Here is a 22,796-nt window from a genome sequence, read left to right as displayed (position 1 = left end):
GAAACAAGTAATTTTTTAAAGATACCGACTGTAGCTTTTATTATAGCATTTAGGTAAATGCACTTTCCACCACCGCTGTGCAGTATTTTATATCTAAGTAAAAAAGTCTTAGTAGTGCCTGTGCAGGCAAGTTTGTATGTTAGTTCAAACAAATAAAGAGCATATTTTGTGGTTTTAATTTTTGTGGCCGTGTGGAGGAAAAGCTTACACTGTCATTAGAAAGTAATCTTAGACACCTCATCATCTCACAAACTGGCAAACATTGCAAAGAAATAAAAGTTTCATGCCGTGACGAGTGCTTGGGAAACATTTTTATGATCTCTGTACCCGGGAAGAAGGCCACGTCTTTACTTTGTCAATTCACCTCATAGAGTTTGGTGCACAGACTCACTCAACACATGCTCATGGCGTATAGCTGGCAGTGAGATCTGTATATATCATTCTCTATGAAACATTTCATCATCTGTCATTTCTTGATGTTGAACGCAAGCATTGTAGTTTATCGTAAAAAGTTTACAGAGAGCAGCTCTTCAAAGAGCACTCTGGACCAGTGTGGAGGAAAAGCTTAGACTTTGTTCTTTCCATATGCCTCATTTTAGTTGTGTGGGGGCCAGTGCGAGTCTTTGTGTTTAAGAGTGATGTTTATCAGGGGACAGATCCTGCTGGTATAATCATTACGAGGCTGAGTGAAATGTCTTGCAGAGCACGTACATGTGTCTAATGGGAAACGTCAAAAGGTGCTCTGTCTTTTCTCACCGCGTTCCAGAGAGGACATTTCCATACTCAGGGAACATGCCAAGGCGGTCCAAACCAGAATGGGAAGATTATCAGCAGAAAGATGAGAGTTTCATTCTAAGTACAGAGTGACATCAAACAGAATCGCTCAAGATAAGCACGAAAAACAGCCCGGGAGTAGAGAAACAGATGTATGAGGTAATGTAGCAATTAATTTACCAAAACATTCCGTAACCAGTAGCACATGTGTTCACTTTAAATAACAGGACTTTATGAAAAGTTAATATTTGTATTCACAACAGCATCTGATCCGTGCTGTTATAAATAATATAATCAGCTCTGGTTATTAAACAAGCAACAATAAACCGACATTAGGGAGCTGTATATCTGTTTTGGCACATTAACATTTTTTAAAGCCGTCAAACTCACTTTTAGTTTTACTAAGAGCGTTGCACAAAGAACATTAAGTCATCAGTCAAACCAACAACCTTTCCCTTCATAATGACAACAGCTAAGTTTCAACACTAGCAGTTTAGTCATCCATTAGTCATGTATCCCATCCAGATGTCTGGTGGAGGAAAGGAAGGGGAGGAGGAGATAGCAGCAGGTGTAGATCTCTCTGAGCCCAGCTGAGCTCTAAAAGGCAGTGCTTAGCACCCACAGCTCCGTCATCTGGCCTCTCCCCTGTCTCCGCCAGCCTTTCGACAGCCCATTCCTCATCATTTACCCCTTTTTGGCAAAGCCCAGAGCCCTTCTAATGGGCCGCTCTGAATGCTTCCAGATGTTTGTTTATTTGTTGTGCAGCAACTATAAAACAGTTTACTCTTAGTTTGGATCTGTTCCCGTTGCTCCATTTTTGGGGGGGCATGGGGCGCTGAGGGAGTGAGGGGGAGTGTAGCCGGAGTTGTGGTGCAGATCACCCCGACATGTAATGAAAGTGAGCCGCCAAACAAATGTGAGGCACCCCATGGGTGTCATCAGAAAGCTTTTTTTTTTTTTTTGCTTTGAAGGCTGCTTTTCTCCTGGGATTTTAATAACAGTTGTGCACCATTTAAGATACATACATACAAAGTAGCTGGAAGCAGGCCCAGAACAGCAAGATTAAAAGGGCCCTGGGCTCATACTGTAAAGGCAGATTTCAGGCATTTTTCCTTGTCTGTTTACTCTGCTTGTACAAAGATATCCCTTTCATTTACGGCTGTCACTGCTGAGGGATGGCCTACTCAAATTTAATCTGATGCCTGTGAAAAAACGGTTACTAGTGCCTGGCATATTTATTGAAATATACAGAGCAAATGAAAGGTATTTCATTAAAATATCCGCCGTGTACATGGATGTATCAATCAAGTCTGAAGCATCTTTTCTTGAACCACAGTTATAATTAGATCTATGGAATAAACTTGTGAATTGCACTTCAAAATGTGTCACCCTAAGAAAATGACAAGCCAGTAATAAATAACCCAGCACATGGTTTTGCACGTTGAGCTGATAAATAATCATGGTAAGGCACAAGAACACAGTATGTGTTTGGCTGTGGCCTAATAGTAGGGTAGTCTCCATGAAGACACACAGTACTTTAGGCTGTGACTCCATTTTGGACTGTTAGATTTAGAGTTGAGTTGACAGTTGGACCAGTACTGAGAGTTAGAGCCAAGGTGACAGTAGTGGAGGATCCTCAGGCCCCTCTGCCAGACTATATACTCCACTCCACTCTGTGTCACGCCTTCACCAAGACACACTGGAGCCCCCACCATCCTCCTTCACTTTGTCTTTTGTCTGGCTCTCTCTCATTTTTACGTCTTCTTTTTACTGTTTAACGCCGGTCTTTTCCTCTCCCCTTCATCTTCCCCTCTTGTTCTGTCTATCTCTTGTCAGATCTAGTCTATGAAATCTTGATTTAGATTTTCGCTACCCCAACTCTTTCACCTTCCTCCCTCCTCTCCCTCCCTGCCTTGTTTTGCGCCGTCTCCTCCAGGTTGACTCCCCCACCAACAAAGACAGGAGCTTATCCTGGAGTTCTGTCCTTGGTTTCCACCCCTCTCTCCCTGGGCAGTGACCTGCCAGCGCTGCCCTCCTCTGGGAGCTCCTAGATGCTGTAATTACCTCTGGCACCCAGGCTCTGGGGCTTCCACACAGGTGACATGGTGGAGGGGGGTGGAGGTGTGGAGGGTTGAAAAGAGGAAAGGGAGGTTCTCTCTGAGCAGCCGACAGGGCGATGTCAGAAGTGCTGCTGATCCGCCTGCTACTGCAGGAGTCAAGATAAAACTATACAGCCTCCCTTGTACCCCCATTAAAAAGGCCACTTCATTAACCCTTCAAAAAAAAACTACTGTCAGGATCACATACTGTATGTTTACTTAGAAATACTGCACCAAATTCATGGTTTTATTCTGTGAAATGTCATAATTCAATATATTTTCAATACAGCAGAATGCCCTTTATCTCATATACTCAGTGTGGTTTCTCAGCATTATTATAGCACAAAACAAAAGCACTCTTTATACAACAGCATAAACAGGAGACACATATCACCACCTCACTTTTTCAACAGATTTTGAGCAAACCGTGTAGCAAATTGTTTAATTTACCACATTGAAGCAAGAGTTCTGCATTGAACTACATAAAACGTCTCAGCATATTGTTTCACCCCTTTTGTTTACATCCTGAATTTAACTCAGTTGTTTGGAATTACTGTCTGAAAAATGTTGTTTGTTGTAGCGATGCTTTGCCACAGCTTTGTTCTCTTTGAATGAGGAGTTACTGTGACCGTCTCCAAAGCACAGAAAAACGCAAGAAAACTCAAGTATGTTTAAGAAGTGTAAATAAAAGGAGGAAAAAAAAACATAACAAAGAGCTGGGGAAGGGGCTGGAGGCAGGGACATGAAGAGGAGGTGAAGGGCGAAGATGAGGGCTGTGTTATCTAAGACTGCAGTGCTGCATCATAAAAATAACAAATGGAGACTGTCACTGCTGCTCAGATCTTAGACGGAGGGGAAAATATTTCATGTCAGATCCCCTCACCTTTAAATGGACTGTTCTTAGCCAGGTCTGATTTTGACAAAGCACGGGGCTCTTCATGTCCTTACATCCAGTGAGAGCTGCCACCGTCCACGCTTTTATGACATAGATCTGTCCTTGGCACCATAAACTGGGAGCAGAGTAGGGATGGTCACTGTTGACCTATTGTGCTACCATACTGGTGGTCAACACTGCAGAAGCGTTTTGGATTGTAAAGACAGTGATGAATGTCTCAGGCATAACAAATGATCTGAGAAAAGTGGGGCTCATTGTGAAAAGCCTGACTCTGGGTAAAATGTTGGTAGACACCTTCAGTACGTGTACCAAAGCATTTTGAGCCCAATCCATTGGGCCCGCCACAACTCACTTTAACTAGGGCCTGATTAACTGTAAACTGCACATTCAGGATGTTAAATGCAGAGTCGAGATGTCAAGCAATTCCCGCTGGACTAAACCTACTTAACCTCTTGAGACCCTGTGTCCTTGTATGAGGACATCACATTTTGGGGTTACTTAACCTTATACTTCATTCTACTTAACTTAGATCTGTTATCCTTGTTTGTGGACACTTTTTTGTGCCATCTAGTGGTAGTGACAACACAATTACACTAAAAATGTAAAAACAAGATGGCAGTCATCTCTGCCAAGTCAGTCTGCAGCCGATCCCGACACGAAAGTGAACAAGGTAAAACCTGATCACATTTTATGGTTGAAACTTGTTTATTTATGGTTAGTTTGGTATGGCAACACATTTGGCCAATTTTGGCAACGGTGACAAACTAACACACTGTTAATTAGAAAGTTTTCATTTGAGGACATTGAGGCTTTATTATGGTTTAGTTTAAGGACAATGGGACTTACTTATTGTTGACAATGTTGAGTTTTTTTATACTTCTCGGGTCCTGCTGGTCCCAAATAGCTAGGAGAAATTAAAAATGCATATTTTCATCCCGACGGCGCGTCATTCGTCTCAAACATGTTTTATATTTTGCCATTACCTAAATTCCTGATTTTTAGCGTTCACCAAATTGATGTGACACAACCGAAAAACTTCGGCCACTGGCATTAGTGAATGTCATCTTATTCCCAAACAGACCGATGACAGTCAACGAGGCAGATATTATCCGATAGAGATGTTCAGCGGATAAATTGGTGCATCGACAGCGCTTTTGTTTTCTCCGGTAGGTATCAGTACCTACCTCCAGTTACCAACTGTATTAATGTAAGATCTTTGCAGTAACTATCCCCAGTAGCTAAAATGGCGGACAGTGGAGCAACCTAAGTAACTCTGGAACTCTACCGCACTATAGAAAATTAGCCTTTGCAACAGTGACACCACTAACAATACCACTTGGGAACATCATGGAGGGAAAAGTTGAAAAGCTGTCCGTTTCCACTTTAATATTTTTGCAAGAACATATGTTCAAATAACGTACCTTTCAGGAACATATAAACGGTTTCATGCCTTTAATCTTTTGATTATGGTTTCAATGCTACTTTTACAGTGTGGTGATGATGGTTGGAAATTATCTTCATCATATTAATTCTTGAGATATCCAGTTAAAGGAATTTAGGTAGTTCAAGGACACTTATTGCTGTGTAATGACTGATACAAGTCTGAGGATCAAAGTTTGAGTAAAAACGTTTTTTTGTATAATCAGATTTATATGTAAAGTATAATAAAAATGGACTGCCACAGCCATTTACTACGAACACAGGAGGTGACCTGCACAATTAATTTAGAACATTGTGTCTTTTTAATTAAAGCAATGCATTCTTCCTAGACTGCAGCGTTTGATGTTAAGGAGTTGCTACAGAATTACATCAACTGGCTACACCGGGTCAATATGAGGCCTAATCAATGTCTAGTATCAACAGATCAAGGATGCTTCATCTCGTATATGTGCTGTGTGCTCCCACGCATACATTCAGATCAGAGTTAACCTAGATTACTCAGATTTATTCCCACTATCAAAACATCACACAGATGAGATGAGATCAATAAGAATAGATAACATAACTTCAACTCAGTCTCAAGGTCAATAGATTCCCACTCTATGTAGCCGATAAGGTTATGACTTATATTTACATAACCCGTGGGCCTAGGTTTTGATTGAATGTATGATAACATATTGTGCTTCTTCCTGCTTACTTTGAAGAATATCTATACAGATGGAAGTACAAAGCACCTAACTGAAAAGGTTATGAAGTCCAGAGGTCTTTTGTTTTTTCCTACCTTTGTGGTTCTTGGCATCTCTGGATCCTCGAGGCAAAGGAGTGTAGGGCAGTGGGTGACTCTCAGACCCAGCTTCATTAGACGGCTAGGAAAGGGAGAAATACAAATAGGATGAATATTTAAAAGAAAAAAAGGGGAAAGGATCTCTGTAGCTGAATATGACTGTCATAAATCTTTTGGGACTGGTACAGGAAATGTTGGAAACACTGCTCCTGTTTTATGACATAATGTGACAGGCCATGTTTTATTACTTCTCCCGTGCTGTGGAGCTTCACTCCTGTCTTTGATGGTCTGATCTACGACCTGGTTAGGGAGAAGAGGTCTTAACCTTCACTCAGCCATGACCTCCTGCAGTGGTCAACTAAAGGGTAGACGTCACTCACTCTGAACAGCCAAATGTAGCGTGGTTATGTGAGGGGTGGCCAGACAAATGACACGAAATGACCTCCGAGCACTGGTTTTAAGAGAGGAAATCTTTAACTAGCTGCCTTATTTAATGTCACATAATTGAAATGTGAGGTAAATATGTGCATAGATTCCTGTCTGCGAGACTAGAATGAGCTATCGATTGTGAGCAGAGGTTCAGACTAAACAAGTGTGACAAATGCTGCTTTAAGACAAAGAGAAAACAGAGGCCTGAATCTCAGAGCGTGTTCCCAAACAGGTCAAGAGTTTCTTGTGTTGTTGTTGTTCTTTCGTGCACCTTCAAGGTCCAAAACATCCTCTTCCTTCCCATAGCCTTTTAGCTAGTGGAGCAGGCAGTTTATCATGACACAGCGATATCCGATGCCTTTGCAGAAATACTTTCCTTTCCTGCAGGAAGGAATTCACTGGGTCTTTAATCATAGCAAGAGACTCAACTGACAAATACATATTAGAGATGGTTTGGAGCTGCATTTTTCCCACTTTTATTGTTGTTCCTCTACATGCCCATGCATAACCTTGAGAAATGGAATGGTCTGCACTGTTAAATGGAACCATATTCTTCATGGGCAAAGAGAGCACTGTGAATTGAAAACGATCACATAATGTGCTTTCAGATAGCATCTCTGAAAGGCATTAAGGTCTGGCCGGCATGTGTGTCACATTACACCAAAGAGAAAAAAATGGCAAAATAAGCCTATTTTGAGACCTCACTACATATATGCTGGTGGACCGTGCTTTTGAAAGAAACAGCTTGGAATAGAAATATTGTTTTGACAGCAGACCTGCTGCCTCTAGAGTGGCTGAAACCTGTTTAGAAATATCACAGATCACTCCCCGCTTGTACGCTGTACGCATGTGGAATGTGTAATACAAGAAGTAAAACAACTTCAAAAAAGAACATACTGTGCTCGGTAAAAACCGACACCTCCCATTGGAGGATAAATAATCAGTTGTTTATAGCTGCAGCACCAGCAAGACGGATATCAGAATGGGCCAGAGAGATTCTGAACCACAACTACCACCACACATCCTGTCGACAAAACAGTCTCTTTATTGTCCAATTTTTTTTCATTTTGCCAAACTTGCTCTATCATTTCCAGTCACACTGACCATACAAGGCGGCACAGTGGTGCAGTGGTTACCATTGTTGCTTCACAGCAAGAGGGTTCTTGGTTACTAGTGTGTAAGCTTGGGTTATCTCTGGCTCCAGCTTCCTCCGAGGTTAACTGGTGCCCATAGGTGTGAATGTGAGCATGATGAATGTCCATAAAACACATTTTTATACTTTGTTAGAAAGATGCTATTCTAAGATTTCCCGTGATATTAGTATTGTTTTTGAACTCCAAATATTAGGTAAATTCGTCATGTTACTTAACGAATACAACCGAGCAATGATTTTGAGAAAAAAGGCTTCAAAGTTTGCAGTACAGTGGCCGCAAGATACATGACAGAGCCCATTGATCCTCCAAAGTTGGAGTGCATGCTGTACTTTGGGTGCTGTCCCAGATTGCATAATACACAAAAAAGCTTGGGGACACTTGTATGTTGTGTCCAACAAGGTGACAAAAACAAACATACCCAACAACACTTTGCAGGAAGACGTGAAAATACTGTTTACGTTGGAAGAACTGTGGTCTGTTTGACGAATTAGTTAGCATACACACTTTACAATGGACCTCATATGACCATATTCACAACTTCCATGAAAATCCTTTTGAGTCTTTGGATCGGTAGACTGTTAACATCTAAAGAAACATAAATATCAAATCAAGGAATTGACATTTATGACTGCATCAAAGGCAGGGAGTCACCAATTTTTTGTCTCTCTTGTTTACCACGCCAAGAAAATGGAAAAAACTATTCTTTGGAGCTCATCTAACTGAGCTAATTATGTGTAGCAGGTCCATATAGACAAAAGTTTAAACATTTAACATTATATTTTGATGCGCGACGCTAAGCTGCTTAGCATTAGCACACTGTGTTTTAAGAGGTTTTAATATTCTGAAAGCCAAGACTTTATTTATTTGAATTTAGATGAAAACCTGCCTAAATCTTTTATTCATAATTTCAAGGACTCATAGAGGGAGGCAGGGAGAGAGGCACTTCGTAGGACCAGGGTGCGGCTGAAATGTGTTTTGCTGCTAGCTTGTCATCATGCCTTTACAAGCTTCAAAATTGAATTTATCGTCTCAAGTTGCCAATAAGAGTTTTATATTCTGAAAGCCAGGACTCTGCTTATTTAAAATCAAACAAAACTCTAACATAACCCAAAATCAATTTGTTGACATAAATCCACATTTATCTAGAAATGAGCTGTTGTGACAACCAACTGATTTTGACAGAGCACACCACATTTGGTTTTGGGGGTATAATTGATATTGGAAGTCTAGTATGAACACAGTCTGTCTATGACAATTATTATGAGCTAACAGAGCAAATCAGGCATTAAGACAAGAATTGTGGGCCTCCTCTATTTGATCTACCTCCATGCTCTTCTTAGCCACAGTGGAGTTGCGCCCCTGCTTGCCTCATTTCCTGGCCTGCTTGAAAGATCACAAGCTTGGGGCCTCTTCTGGCCTGCCTGGCCCCCAAAAAGCCCCTCCTAATCCCGCTGCTTGCTCACAATTAATCTTCCTAGTTGCCACATTATTAACAGCACCACCCACAGACTATGTTAGGTGGGCGTTGGAGGAGAAGAAGGAGAGGGAGGATTGCTGAGGTTAGCTGGATAAAGCCTTCGGCTGGTTTTGGTCCTATGGGACGTCAGTCACCTCGCTTTCAGTATCACCACCCACCCGGTCCCCCCGTGCTATGCATGACACCACCGCTTCACCTCCTCAGCATCATGCCTGCTGATCAAACACCCAACCCATTCAACATCTGTGGTTGTCACTTCCCGTCCTATCCAGCACAAGCGTTTTACCCCACCCACAGAACATCAATCAGCCAGCTTTCCCATGTCCTGATCCTCCCTTTTCTCCTCTCAGACGCTCCTCTGTACCCCTCCACATCTGCACTCTTTCACTTTAGTCAATGGCCTGTCCAGAGGAGAAGAAAGAAGCAATGCTTATGAGGAGAAAGCACGTGGAATAAATGAGGGAGAATTGTCTCTTTTGTTCTTGCTTTAAGGATCTCTGAAAGATTGATGACTGAGATTACTTTAATATATATATATATATTATACATTTCAATACAAACAGACTATATAGACAGTGTTTGCAGACCTGCGTGATGTCGTTAAAACTAAGATGTTTCAATAAACAAAGAATGCTACACGACTGTGTAATAAAATTAATAAAAATCCAAAGATTGACATTCTTATGATTGACATTTAGCTTTCTTTTAACTACTAGATAATTATGAGATAATGCATTGTTGCGGGTGCCGAACAGAAATATGACATTGTGTGATACAGAAATAAAAGCTAGCGTTTGTCTCACACATCATATCCCTTTCATGTTTTCTAAACAAGCGCTTCATCTATGCTCCTACTCTCCAAAATCCCCCCTTTTCTGTATCCTTTCTTTCTCCCTGTCTCCCTCTCCTTGTTTCCTCCAGCTGTACCTACACTGAACAGAGGGAGGTGCTGCTGTGTCGTGTATTTAAGATGCTCCTGGACCCCCTTTTCCTTCCTCTCCCTCTCCCTCTCTCAGTCTCTCTGCTGTCCAGATTAGTCTGCTCATCAAGCTGAGCATTGTTTTAATTTGCTGGGCCCGGGGCATATGCTGAGTGTTCACATCATTATTGTCTCTGTGCAATGTGAGTTATCACCACAGCTTATGATAATGCGGCACAAATTTACAGGCTGGGGAGCACCATGGATTCTGTGATAATAAAGGGTGGACAGAGGGGAGTGGAAATAGGGAGAGAGAAATGAAGAAAGTGTGTGTGTATGTGTGTGTGTGTGTATGTGTGTGTGTGAGGGAGAGAAAATGGTGGTGGTAGAGAGAGGAAGCTCTGTTGGATGTCATTATGAAAGATGATTCCCGTACTGGATAATACATCACACCAATGCTGTCTGTCTTCTCCCTTTTTCTGTGTTGTTATGCGAATAAATGCTGATAAACCCAGAGGCAATAGTGATTATTACTTCCAACATATCACCACAAGAAAGGGGCGCAGGAAGTGAGGGAGACAGGGGAGGGATGGAAAGACAAGGAGAGCTAAAAAAAATAAATAAATGAAAACACAAAGAGAGCCACATGGAGCACAAAACCACCTCCACAGTGGGGTTCCTGAAAATATGAGATACCGAAAAGTGAGTTGGGGAAGGTTGACGCACATCGAGGTGTTTTTCAGATGCAAAAAAGTTTACAAAGTTTTGCAAGCTTGGGCTGTCGATTTCAAATCTCGATGGGTGTTATATTACCGAACATTACACTGACATCAACTGATCTAGAAAGATATCGCTAGAATGTGATTATGATGTCGGCTGCCACGGAGTTATGTACAAAAGTACACGAGGTAAATATTCTGTTACACACGCTGCTTCCCTCTGGCTCGGGGATCTCATCCTGAACCGGCTCATCCCTGACACAGGTGGTTCCTGCCTCGCCTCACCTTACCTCCCTCCTCAAGACTGACCAGCAATACAATCTAATTACAGCCGCGCTACAGAGGGAGACCAGTGTAAACACCAGCCCTTTTTATCTCCTTATACATCTGGACAAGTAGACAAAGTGCTAAAAGGAAATAAATGTGGCCTGACAGCCACATCAAAGAGTTCAGCCAGAGGCTTACTGCTACTTAGGGCACAGGAATGTTGTTGCTAAGCATCAGCCCGCAACCTATCAGGGTGCAAAGAGGGCCCTGTCCTGCCTTGGAGAGGGAAAAGGGGAAAAGAGAGAAACGAAGAGGAGAGGGAGAGAGGGAGGGGGAGGGGGAGGGGAGGGGGGGTGGCTGACATTGAGGGGAGGCTAGGGACTCAAGGAGATTTTTGTAGCTTAAAGCAATTGTTGGAAGAAACAAGCCTTCTGTTTTGTTTTCTCTTGACACCATTTCTGCTTTTTGTGCTTGCAAAAGACATGTATAAAAATGTCTTTTGATATGTTTTCTCTTTGGGTCTATATCAAAATATTTCTTTTGTGTCTGTGCATGGAACTTTTTTTCGCATCTTGTCTCTGTAAACTGGTGCTGCTTTCTGATCATGTTAGAGATCAGAGGAGACACAACTTGTGAACTTATTTGAGTCAACATTTAATGCTGGCATGACACGTTTATTTCTTCACTAGATGGAATTTTTTATGATCCATGTGTCATACTTCTGAAGTTAGGGGTTACGAACAATACAACACTTTTAGAAATAAACAATAGAAAAAAAAAATGAAAAAAGAATAAGCAGCAGCAGCTTGCAGCGTCTTACAGCATGTAATGGCAATGATGAAATGAGAGATGCTCTAATTCACTACCAGAGACTGGATCTACCCCACAAACGACTTCTGTGCAACTGCTTTCAAACACAAGCCCAATATGAAGGTGTACCAGTAAATAAAAAATTATATTTCGATGCTTTTATATTTGCAACAATCACATGTGGCACGGTGAAAGGTACAACAGTGGTTAAGTCATTCAAATGTTTCTTTTTTTAATATGTGACCTTAATGATGCCGGCTTAGGGGAGCAGATAAAAGATTATAACGTGTTTTAAATTGCCGCCGTGCGCATGAAAAGCATTAATTCTGTTTTCTTAGGTAATGGCAAGTTGATGCAAGGCAAGTTAAACGGTTGATGTAATGGTGCCTGCACTTGTGGGTAGTACAGCAGTCTTTTTGCTCAGCAGGACGACTGCCGAGTGTGTGTTTAATGATTTACCAGTTCTACTCCAATGAACTTGCTCTGAGTAAATGTATCATATGATCACTGATCACAAGAGCAACTGTTCCGATGTTTTCGCTCGGGGCACGGGGCACACGGAGAGCGGACTGGCAACAGTGAACATTGCCGTTTTGTGTACGGCTAAGTGTCAGACAGGCAAAGGTTGAGTGCTGCTGGACGTTAATCATCCATAGCGATGACTCATACATGGTAATAAGGCTGTATTTGTTTTGAGGTTGAAATTTAAAAAGTCATTCGACCTTTACTTTGAGTGTCTCGCAGAATAAGTGCAGGTAATTTAAAGAGGGAACGTAAGCCTACATTACAGGTATGCAGCACAATTAGCTCGAGGCTGTTTCTTATTTTGGATTAGCATGACCTTTCCTTCGGATTCTGAAGCTACAGTGTTCCAAAGACAAAAACAAAATCGCATAATGTTGTATATATTAGTTAAAACAATGATTAAGTGTCTTTTTCAAACTTTTTACACAAAACATAACTGATTGTTTCATATATTTTCATAAGTACAAACAATTTCTTTTATCTCCAAAACAGGAGGAAAAAAGGGAAGATGTGAATGTCTGATCTACCTGTGACAAAAATCATCTTTGTCAGAGTTTTGCCTTATTTAACTGCTGCAAAGAGAAATATTTTCATCTTTCCTGCACACACACACACACACACACACACACACACACACACACACACACACACACGTACACAAAACCACAGCAACTAAGGAGTGTGACATATCATGAGGCTTTCTGTTCTGATTAGGGGCTGTAGCTAACGTCAGGGCTGTTTTCTAGAGTGTAGGATGTTTAATAATTGAAGACTCGGGGAGCGGGCCTGTCACACTGGCTTGTCTAGAATGTTTCCTATGCAATTAGACGCCGAGAGACATTTGAAGAGGACCCACAGAAAGAGCCACAAAAAGTGACATGTGAACTTAAAGGAAATTAGCTCTTCACACGAGTGAAATGTGAAGGTTACTTAGCAATGCTTAACTCAGACTGCGGCTGTGTGAAGTGTGTGTTTGACTCAGCCTCCGCTACGAAGACTGCGATTTTCTTTACTTTGAGCCGGCTTCAGTCAGTAAGATCACAGAGGGAATGAAAACTAATTTTGACTCAAGGCATACGGGAAGAAAAAAGAGAAGGAAAAAAAAAAAAACCTGAGATATGTCGAAATAATGAGATCTCTTGATGTTTTCTCCGAAGATATGGGATGATGCAGACAGATGCACAACTCACATCTTCACCCAAGGACACAGACACACACACGCTTGCACACACACCCGTGGAACATTTAACCACAACTTCAAAACACACAGATTTGCATGTGTGCATGCACTCATATTAAAAAGCCCTCACACACACCCTTTTACATTATTTGAATGCATGAAACACTGATGCACATGTACTTACATGCTCACTACATTCACACAAACACAAACTGATTTGTTGATTAGCACACATGCACACTTGTATGATGTAAATGCAACACAGATATCGAAATGTAACATCTCTGACCTCAACTCAGAGCCAAATGTTCAGTGGAATAAAAAAAAACGATTGGCTTATTTGTTTGTTTGACACACCATATTCTTCTAGCATGCAAAGATCAGGAAACACATAATGATGATAATGAAGCTATTGAAAATTACATTCCCCTTTATTTCCATTTGAAAATACTACATGACATTCTGTAAACACAAATGATTAATACGCTCCCTATCCATCTCTGCTCGCCTCCAATCCCTGACAACCTTTCGAAAGAAATTTCCCCCATCCACATCTCCGAGTTCCACATTGCAATGATAACACTGTCATCTTCCACACCTATCATAAGTCACAGGCAAACGACCCAGATCCTCCGTCGCGAGACAGAACCCTCTGCGGGCCTGTAAGCTGTATCATTACACCATGTCATCTTTATGGCACGGAGCAAAGCCCAGCTCTCTAATTACACTCTGCCTACTCCATTTACCCAGACAGGGACAGAGCAGCAGGCAAACAATGCATTAAAAATGGAGTGCTTCTCCCTGCTCTATGGATGCCCGTGTTGTTCTGCCGGTGGCCGCTGTTGTCCCCTGGTTGTTGTTGTTGTTGTTTCTCTAAAAGCTGTGGAGGAGAGATAGCAGAGGGCCCACGCCACTGTGCCGTCCTCTCTTCGCCTCCTCGACTTCCCCGCCTCCTCTCCTCTTCAACCCTTCCCTCAGAAGGACTTATGAAGGTGAGTGGCTGTGTGACAGGCCAGGAATAAAAGAGACAAACCAGGGATAAAAATTAAATAAAAAGTAGCTGTCTTAAACAGTAATTGCACTCCTTTGCTGAGCATGCTTTCAGATATATAAACCTGATTTACTGTCGGCGTTGCTGCCACAAATCAGAGGGCCCTCTGAGAAACACTCGTGCTATGAAATTGTTTAATCTCATCAAGTTCTGCTTTCACAGCAGGCCATAAATCACATAGTCTTTGTTATCATAGACCTCCATGAGCGCCTCTGAGGCAGGCAATGGATCGTGGGTATATATAATCTTGACTGCGCAAACAGCAGGGTCTGAGCAGCCTGAAATACTTTCATATTAGCCGCGGTGCAGCTGGCGGAACACAAGCGCCCTGATGGATATCTCATTTCCTGCGCTCTGCATCTATTTCGAGCAAATTATTACTGCATAAATTTCTTGTCAACAGAAACGGCCAATTAATTAAGTTAAAAATGCACTCGTGATCACATCTACACACCAAACAGGAGAGCCGGGGCAATTTTCCACTAAGTGAATTTACCGCAGGGGTCACTGTAATGAATGATTTTAAACTTTGTCATAAAGTCGCAGACAGGCCAATATCTACACGGGAGCTGCGGTGCGGACTAACCCGCGACATATTTGCATAAAGTATATTTATGTGAAAATGCTGGAGGACGACAGCCGGGGCGAGGAAATAAAGTTTACAACTACAAAACAAAATGTCCGCCAACCTATGCCTCACCAGTATTCCATCAAAGACACGCATGGAGGATTGGATAGAGATCATAGGAGCACCTTTGCCATTTAAGATACAAAATATACACATTTAACAGAGCTCGCAATCTGAATGAATTATTCATAATGTACGAGGGGTTGGGTGTTTGTGGGGGTGGGGGGGTGGTGGTTGTTTATTCAGCTTGGGCCGTTTATCAGACAGTGAGGATCCCACGGCGGGGATGAGCTCGGAGATTTATCTGTGTTTGGGCTCTAAAGCAGATAAATCAAGGGGTGTAATCATGCTCTGAGTGGCCCAGCTGTGACCCCGTAGTGAACTAATGACACAGGGATATCTAAGCCCCTTTTCCTGTTCCTGGGTTAGGCCCTTAGGTTAGTCCCCTGTCAGACATGAAGCTAAAGAAAGGCACGGCTGCACACAAAAACCAACGGGAAACTTAAGGCCCTTCATGTCCCTTTGTCCTGTTTACACAACACCACCGAGCAGGGCTGCTCACCCACTACTAAAAATAACAGTGTCGGAGCAAAGTAACAGCAGAAGGCTACTGTATAACAATATTTGCTCAAACAATAGCAATGAGTATCGATTGCAAGTATGCACGTAGCGAGTTCACAAGCCGCTATTCACAACAGTGCATGTAAAAGATACTGCTGTTTGGCTGAGGATGTCTCCCGTTCCCTCCCAGAGCAAAGGCTTTCTCCTGTACTGAGCCTGCTCTGATTTATCATGTCTTCTGCTAGCAGGCTGTCCGCTGATTAAGCCAGTGGAACTTTGTTTCACTCTCCTCTCTCTTTAATCTGTCTCTCAGCGAGATAAATTAGCCAGTGCCGTGCCAGCTCCTGCTCTCTTTACCTCCCTCCCTCCGTCTCTTCCTCTCTCCCTCTCTGCTTTTCTCTCTGTTTATCTTTTCTGTCTGTCACACATTGAGAAGAGAGCAGACACATCTGCTCCTACGCTGCTGCAGGAGATAGGGCTGGGCTACATCCCTGGTCAGATTTAGCTAAGAGAGTGTCTGTGAGTGAGAACGAGGGGAACGAGTGTGTTTTTCCTCTCTTTTTCTCCCCTTGACAACATGCTGTCAAACAATCTCCCTCTCCTTGGCCGGGCTTATGCTCTTTGTTGTTAGCTAATAAATCAGAGAGTATTTATGATCTGCAATCCCTATTCTTAGTCTTTTAATGGCGACACGTTTGTGGGTGAATTAAAGCGGGGTTTTATTCACTAGGCTGTGGGCCAAAGTGAGGCCTGGGTGCCTCTGCCTGTGAATGTTTTCCCTTCTCCACTCTTGCCTGGGTGGTAAATCACACTCATTGTCAGCCAGTGCTAAGTTAGTGTGCGTCATTGGGGAGAGCAGGAAGCACTGGGCATAATTCTGTCCATCAGTTTAATTTATTGTATCGGTAGCTTTGTAATCTCCGCCCCATAAATTATAGGGGCTGACAGACAAGAATTTGGTTTTAAAGGCAGTGTTCATCAGGATTTTTGGCCGGCTGCGGACCTCGTTTCTCTCTCGGCTTTCTGCTCTCATATCCAGCCATGAGAGAAATCAAAACCTCTCAGTGAGGGTTAGGATACTGAGCTATTTCCTCCGCTATTTTTCCAGTTACAATACAGACATGATATTTTCATCAGGTTATCATTATTACAATCACAAAAAAGAGAAGGAAAGGCGAAAGAGAGATGAAGGGGTTCAAGGACATAACCTTGTTTGCGGGTTTTTATTTCAGGTGAAATATAAAGCCTAATACAAGGGCACTGCTGCAGCATCTGCTTTGCAGATAGTGCACTTGGCTCCCCATCCATGCCAGTGAATATAAATCAGGCGAGGCATCTCAATGCTAGGCCTGACTTCTAGAGGCCAACAAATCTTTAACATGAGATTAAGGCCTCAGCGGAGTCATCTATCTTTGGGTGATGGAGGAAAATATCAGAGCACTCTATGGGCAATATGGTTTCACTGAGTCAGGACTGATGTGTACTAGAATGTACAGAATGCCATGTGTAATGGTGTAACAATTCATTATTCATTATTCACATGCACGGTGAATTCCTACAGCGAGGGCAAGTAGATGGTTACAAACAGAAAAAGCTGCCAAATCAGAAAGCATTAGGTAATTATTCTAGGAAAGAAATGCGTTCAATAGCATTAAATAACAAAAATATATAAAGAATTAGGACGCAATTTCTTCACAAAAAATGAGGATAATACTCCTAGAAATATAATAAGGCTCTTCTATTTCCTACAGACAAAAAAACAAAACAAAAAAAAGCAGAACTCGACTGAACATAAGACGTGTGTTATGGGTATTTTCATTTAATTGTAGTAAATGTAAATGGTGTCAGCTGCTATGTGTCGACAACAAAGAAAGCAGACCAAAGCAAAGCTGCCAATTACCCTATAAAACATGCATATCTTCCAAAGCATGGGTCTCCTTTGTGGGTTTAACCTACCAAAGGCAACGGGCGGTTTACAAGATGCTCGCTCAGTGGATACAATTGTGCTTAGCATAAAAGAGAACACAGACTGTGAAGACCTAACAATGAACCATATCTCCCTGTAGCCTTTTTTTCTCCAACGCGCCGCATTTACATATCAAGCCACTAGCCCGATATGTAAACACATTCCATCAGATGCCGCCATCGCAGCCAATGAGAGCCATTTGGAACCTCCTATAGCTCGCACACTGTGTAGCATTAGACAAAGGGAAAGAGGCCTGAAAGAGACATCTCATGTCATCACCCAAGAGAGATAATGGAATTGTTATACATCCTTGATCACAGACACTCTCACGGCATCTTGCTCTCTTTTTCACTCATTCTTTGTCTCAGTGCTCTTAAAGTCTCTCTATCGCTCTCCCTCTCTCACAACTGTGCACACACACACACACACACACACACACAGAGCACACACGAGTAAAAAATTCCAGCACACTTCAGTGCGATAGCTCCTCTTCTCTTTCAGGGTTTCATCTCAATAGCTTTTTTATCTGAGGACTTCAATTTGCAAGCCTAGCTGGAAGGCAGCTCCTCCTGATATGTTAATTGCAGGGTACTTAAGCGCTAAAAGATTAACATAAAACCCTTTGGAAACAAGCTAATAGTTTATGATAATTCGTGCATGGCCTTTGTCTGTCTATCATTACATTGCCTCTAGCGGTAATTTTATCAAGGGGCTGTAAAATATCATTTAAGCAAGTTCACTTTCAGATAATTAATAGTAGAAACTGTATTATTCAATTGAGCCACACTGGCACCATTAACAATATGGCAACTAAGCTATAATTAAAGTATTTTATTTTATTAACCTATTCATAACGTTGTGCAAATGATGACACAGAGACACAGAAAGGCTTTTTTTCCCTTCCTCGCCGAAGCACTGTCACCAGGGCAATTACAGGAGCCCAGGGTTGCCTCCTCAGTTAGCCGAGCTGATTGAAGCTTTTGAATTAGCAGGTGGGTGCGCGGCTAGCATACCTCCCACATGGAGAGGCGGCGGCACACATGCACAGGGGACTCGCACACGGGCACGAGGAATCTGCTGAGCTGACAGATCGGTATTTGCGCTGTTTGCCAGGGCCGAGAGATTTGGATTGAGACAGAGGTTTTAACCTGGATTTGAACCTGCGCTGGGCGAGATGAAAAGATTCCAGGTGAAGATCGCGGTGGAACGATCTGACTCTGAAGCACCTCGCAGCTCAGAGGCTGAAATGATGCCATGCTGAAGAGATACTCAGTGGGTAGCTTGATCCAAAAATAAAAATCTACCAACATAGGCAGCCATTAGCTGAGCATTTAAAAAAGTCAACCACCAATCCAAAGTGACTTCCCTATAGGCTACATCCATCTTAGTTATTTTTACTGTGGTCTCGGGTGTGTGCAACGGCTGACGCAAGCATGCTTATACAATGCATGTACACTGTGTTTGTGTGTGAATATACAGTATGCATGTTTGATAGAGGCACATTTGTCCCTTCACACACATGCGCGTGAACACACACACACACACACACACACACACACACACACACACACACACACACACACACACTTTCTCTTTCAGACACACCATCCCTCTCATGAATAATACAAAAACTCCTTTCACCAAACAGCTCAAATAGCTATTCATTCATCTGCATACCTGGAGCCTCGCAAAATGATTGGCCCGCCATTACCGCTGGAAAAAAAAAAGAAAAAAAAAAAGAGAGAAATGTTCCCCAAACAATTTGCTTCAAAATGAGACAGGAATGATTCTGTTCTTTTCAACGACACAGACAGGCCCCTATGCATAATGATGTTAGCGTAATGGGGTGACAGATAGACTGGGAGACCATGACATTAGCATGAGAAACGCACCAGTGAGCAGCCGCTCAACTGTGGTCTCAGAGGGCCCTCAGACATACACTCTGAACATCGTTTGTCTCGCAGCCCTACGAGCCTGACAAATGAAGACACGCCATGTTTTATGCCAGGCAATATACCATTCCACTTTAGCAAACACATGACTTAATGACAGAGGGAAACCTGTCCCTGCATTACACAAACCCACTATCTCTTGTCTTATTAGTGATGAATAATCTCATTCAAGGTTGGATGGAGAGCGGGGACACAGTCTCCGCCTTAAGGAGATGTGATGACAACACTTACAATTAAAAGACACAGAGGTTAGCCAAATTAAATAATGAGAAGCAATGGCCAATTATGTCTTTGGACAGAGTCATTTTCAACAGGTTACATGCTGAAAGCACTGCTTTACTCTGTAAAGATTTGACCTACAGTAAAAGCTATTTCCAGGCCTAATAAACTTAAGGCAAGCATGACAGTCAGGTAGAGAACACCACTGCAGGACTTTATATCTTTATGAGTGTGACAAATTCACAATCTCACCTATAAGAGAATTACAACCGTACATTTGTTTTACCGAGTGTGAAGAGACATAGGAAAACATCGGAAGGCCGACGGGCGGTACACACTGAGAAAAAAAGAGACGACTCTAAAATCTAATCTCAGAACCAGAGCATGCTAACATTTCTTTCGCATGCCCTTTACAAGTGTAGCTATCTGTCAGAGTTTGTTAAGGCTAACATCTTTTATAAATCTGCGGAAGTATCTCAAAGCTTGGGGAATATAATCATATGTTTATAAGAAGTGATACGCAACATATAACATGCTGTCAAAACCTAGATGCTGCAGACGTGAGCCACAGCCTAAAAATGGTAGAGCTCTGACAGCCCCGCCGTCCACAGCACGACACTGTCGAAGGGTGAATGCCTCCTGTAAACATTTATCTTCCCTGTGAGTGTGCGTCTGTGTGTGGTACGGCCTGGCGACAGGAGCTTCTCTGAGGCTTTATCTGCGGCATGACAAGACAACCTGTAATATACGAGCATCTGGAGCTCCTCTTCAAACACAGCCTTATCTCACGCCAAACATTCCCCGAGGCCAGAGCAGAGCACGAGTGGCCCAGACCAGACCAGACAAGACCTCACACCGTTTCACCATCTCCCACCCCAACCCCGTGAGCCGAGCACCGGGCGCGCAAGCTGGGAACAGTCCATCAAAGTGCATGTGTATGTGTTTACAGGGAGTGCAGCCTCGACAGCTGAGAACAACAGTGTGACATTACGGTGACGGAAATCATCTGCTCAGAGTTTTTCTTCCGTCCTGCTAATCGGGCTAGAGGTTAATGGTGCTGCACTCAACACAAATGGACACGATTCCTCTTCATCCACTGACTTAAACATAAATGTTGAGACTAGAACTAAACAGCCATCACTCATGTTGCTGTTTGGGGGAATTTATTTTACATCAATCTTAAGATAAATAGTGAAGGCCATTACAGATCTTTCAGAGGGCAACTCCAATGAGCTGCATGCTATCACTTTCAAAGTGACAGATAGCAGCGTTCACAGGTTGCAAGAAAATCTTTAAAACAACTTTATCACGACCACTGGGTTGTTGTACATGTGGTAAAATCTGCACAGAACAAACCGCTCAAATTGTGTCTCATCCATAAAATATTTGCAGGCATTAAATCAAGTATGGCGAGTTTCACTGCCCTAAACGATCTTTATTTAAACAAAATCACTCTGGTGTGTGTAGAGAAAGCAGCTCAGTGAGGAAGCTGCATTCTTTTCTCAGTGCTGTGTGCTCCGCTCAGACCGCTGCCTTCAGCCAGCCTATGGGGGGGATGTAGACATGCCCCTCTCTGGGGCCTGTACATACGGCCTGTGCCTCACTTCAAAGAGAGGGCATGAGGGCAGTGTACTCCCCCTCCAACTCAGATCCATTCAGCTCACAGCTGATTCCTCCATGTGTGTGTGAATGTTTATGTGTGTCTCACTTTGACTCTCTCTAGGCCCCTCTAGCTTTCATTTCAGACCGCTTTCTATCCTCTTGTCTTATTTTTTTCTCTCTGGAAGATGGATAAAGGAAGACATGGGAGTACAACCCGTGGCTTGTGTGTGGGTGAGCGCATTTGTGTGTCTTTCTTTGATGTCTGATAATGAAGGGCAATACTGTGCAATCTCTAAACATGCTGTCACACAAGCTCACATCGCGATTCACAGCTTCATGCAAAGCGTGCTGATATTACCGCGGAACGGGAGCAAAGGGCTCGCACGCTGACCTTCACATACCTTGTGACCGATGGAAAACACCAGTGCGAAAAAGACAAAAAGAGGAGGAAGGAGGAGTGTGCAGGAGAGAGGAAGTGCGTTTGAAAAGGAGAGTGAATACTGGAGAGAGGAGCTGAGCTCAGTGGCTGTGGCACAGGGAGGTCTGGCCTTTACAAATCCCTTCTTTTTTGATCTCTTCATCCAGATGAAAGAACAGCGACAGGCGGGATTATGTGGGACAATTGCGCTTTCTCCCCAAACCCTGACTTGATCGGCTTTTATGAGAGCCCTAATCATTTTCAATTAAGCATATTTTCTGACGTCTCGTAATAGCTACAGTGCTGGTCTTAAACTCTCCTGCCACCCCACCGCTCCCCTGCAGCCCCCCCCCCCCCCCCACCCTTTTTTTTTTCCAAGCTAAGCCTCTCATTCTCAGACAGCGTGCCTGTAGTGTCTGCTGACAATCTGAATGGGCCTGAACCGCAACTTGTTGTTAAGGTGCCAAATAACCCATTTACCAGATGCTTGACAAGGATGTTATTTGGCGCTTTGATTGAATGTGCTTTTGTGTCAGTGAAGCATTGAATTAGTGTTGTTTGTTTGTGGAAGCCCCTGGGATCCTTCTCAGTCAGTGTCAATGTTATTTTTGTGTCTTTCTCCCTTTTTTTGTGGAGGGTGTTCCTTTTGGTATGATAATCAATATCTAATCCAACTACTATAAGACACACAAGGAATTATTGTACACTAACGCCCTTCTCACAAATCCACTGGCTCGCAAAATGATTAATCTTGACATTCAGCCTGGTAAGACTGCATGACAACATCTTCAAATACAGCCTCTTAAGATGTGAACTGTATTTGTAATGTCACAATGATTTCATCCATGACAGCTTAGTTGCCCTCTGTTCATTCACCAGGTGCTTAATTCCAGTCAAACTTTGGAGCGTGGTGTCTCTTGAGGGACT

At 42.8% G+C, this 22,796-nt stretch overlaps 1 protein-coding gene across 1 annotated transcript in view; it reads right to left on the bottom strand.

The window, feature by feature from the left end:
- The window catches only part of lrmda (leucine rich melanocyte differentiation associated), a 265,111-nt gene that overhangs the window by 32,283 nt on the left and 210,032 nt on the right, over positions 1-22,796 (bottom strand). The window contains exon 6 of the mRNA XM_049599841.1: positions 5,990-6,074. Within this exon, the coding sequence (XP_049455798.1) occupies positions 5,990-6,074 (85 nt within the window). The remainder of the gene's footprint in view (positions 1-5,989; positions 6,075-22,796) is intronic.

The sequence above is a fragment of the Epinephelus fuscoguttatus genome, linkage group LG16, assembly GCF_011397635.1.
Source record: "Epinephelus fuscoguttatus linkage group LG16, E.fuscoguttatus.final_Chr_v1".
NCBI classification, from domain to species: Eukaryota; Metazoa; Chordata; class Actinopteri; order Perciformes; family Serranidae; genus Epinephelus; species Epinephelus fuscoguttatus.
The sequence above is the reverse complement of the archived record's forward strand: the minus strand, read 5'-3'. Positions and strand labels throughout refer to the sequence as shown.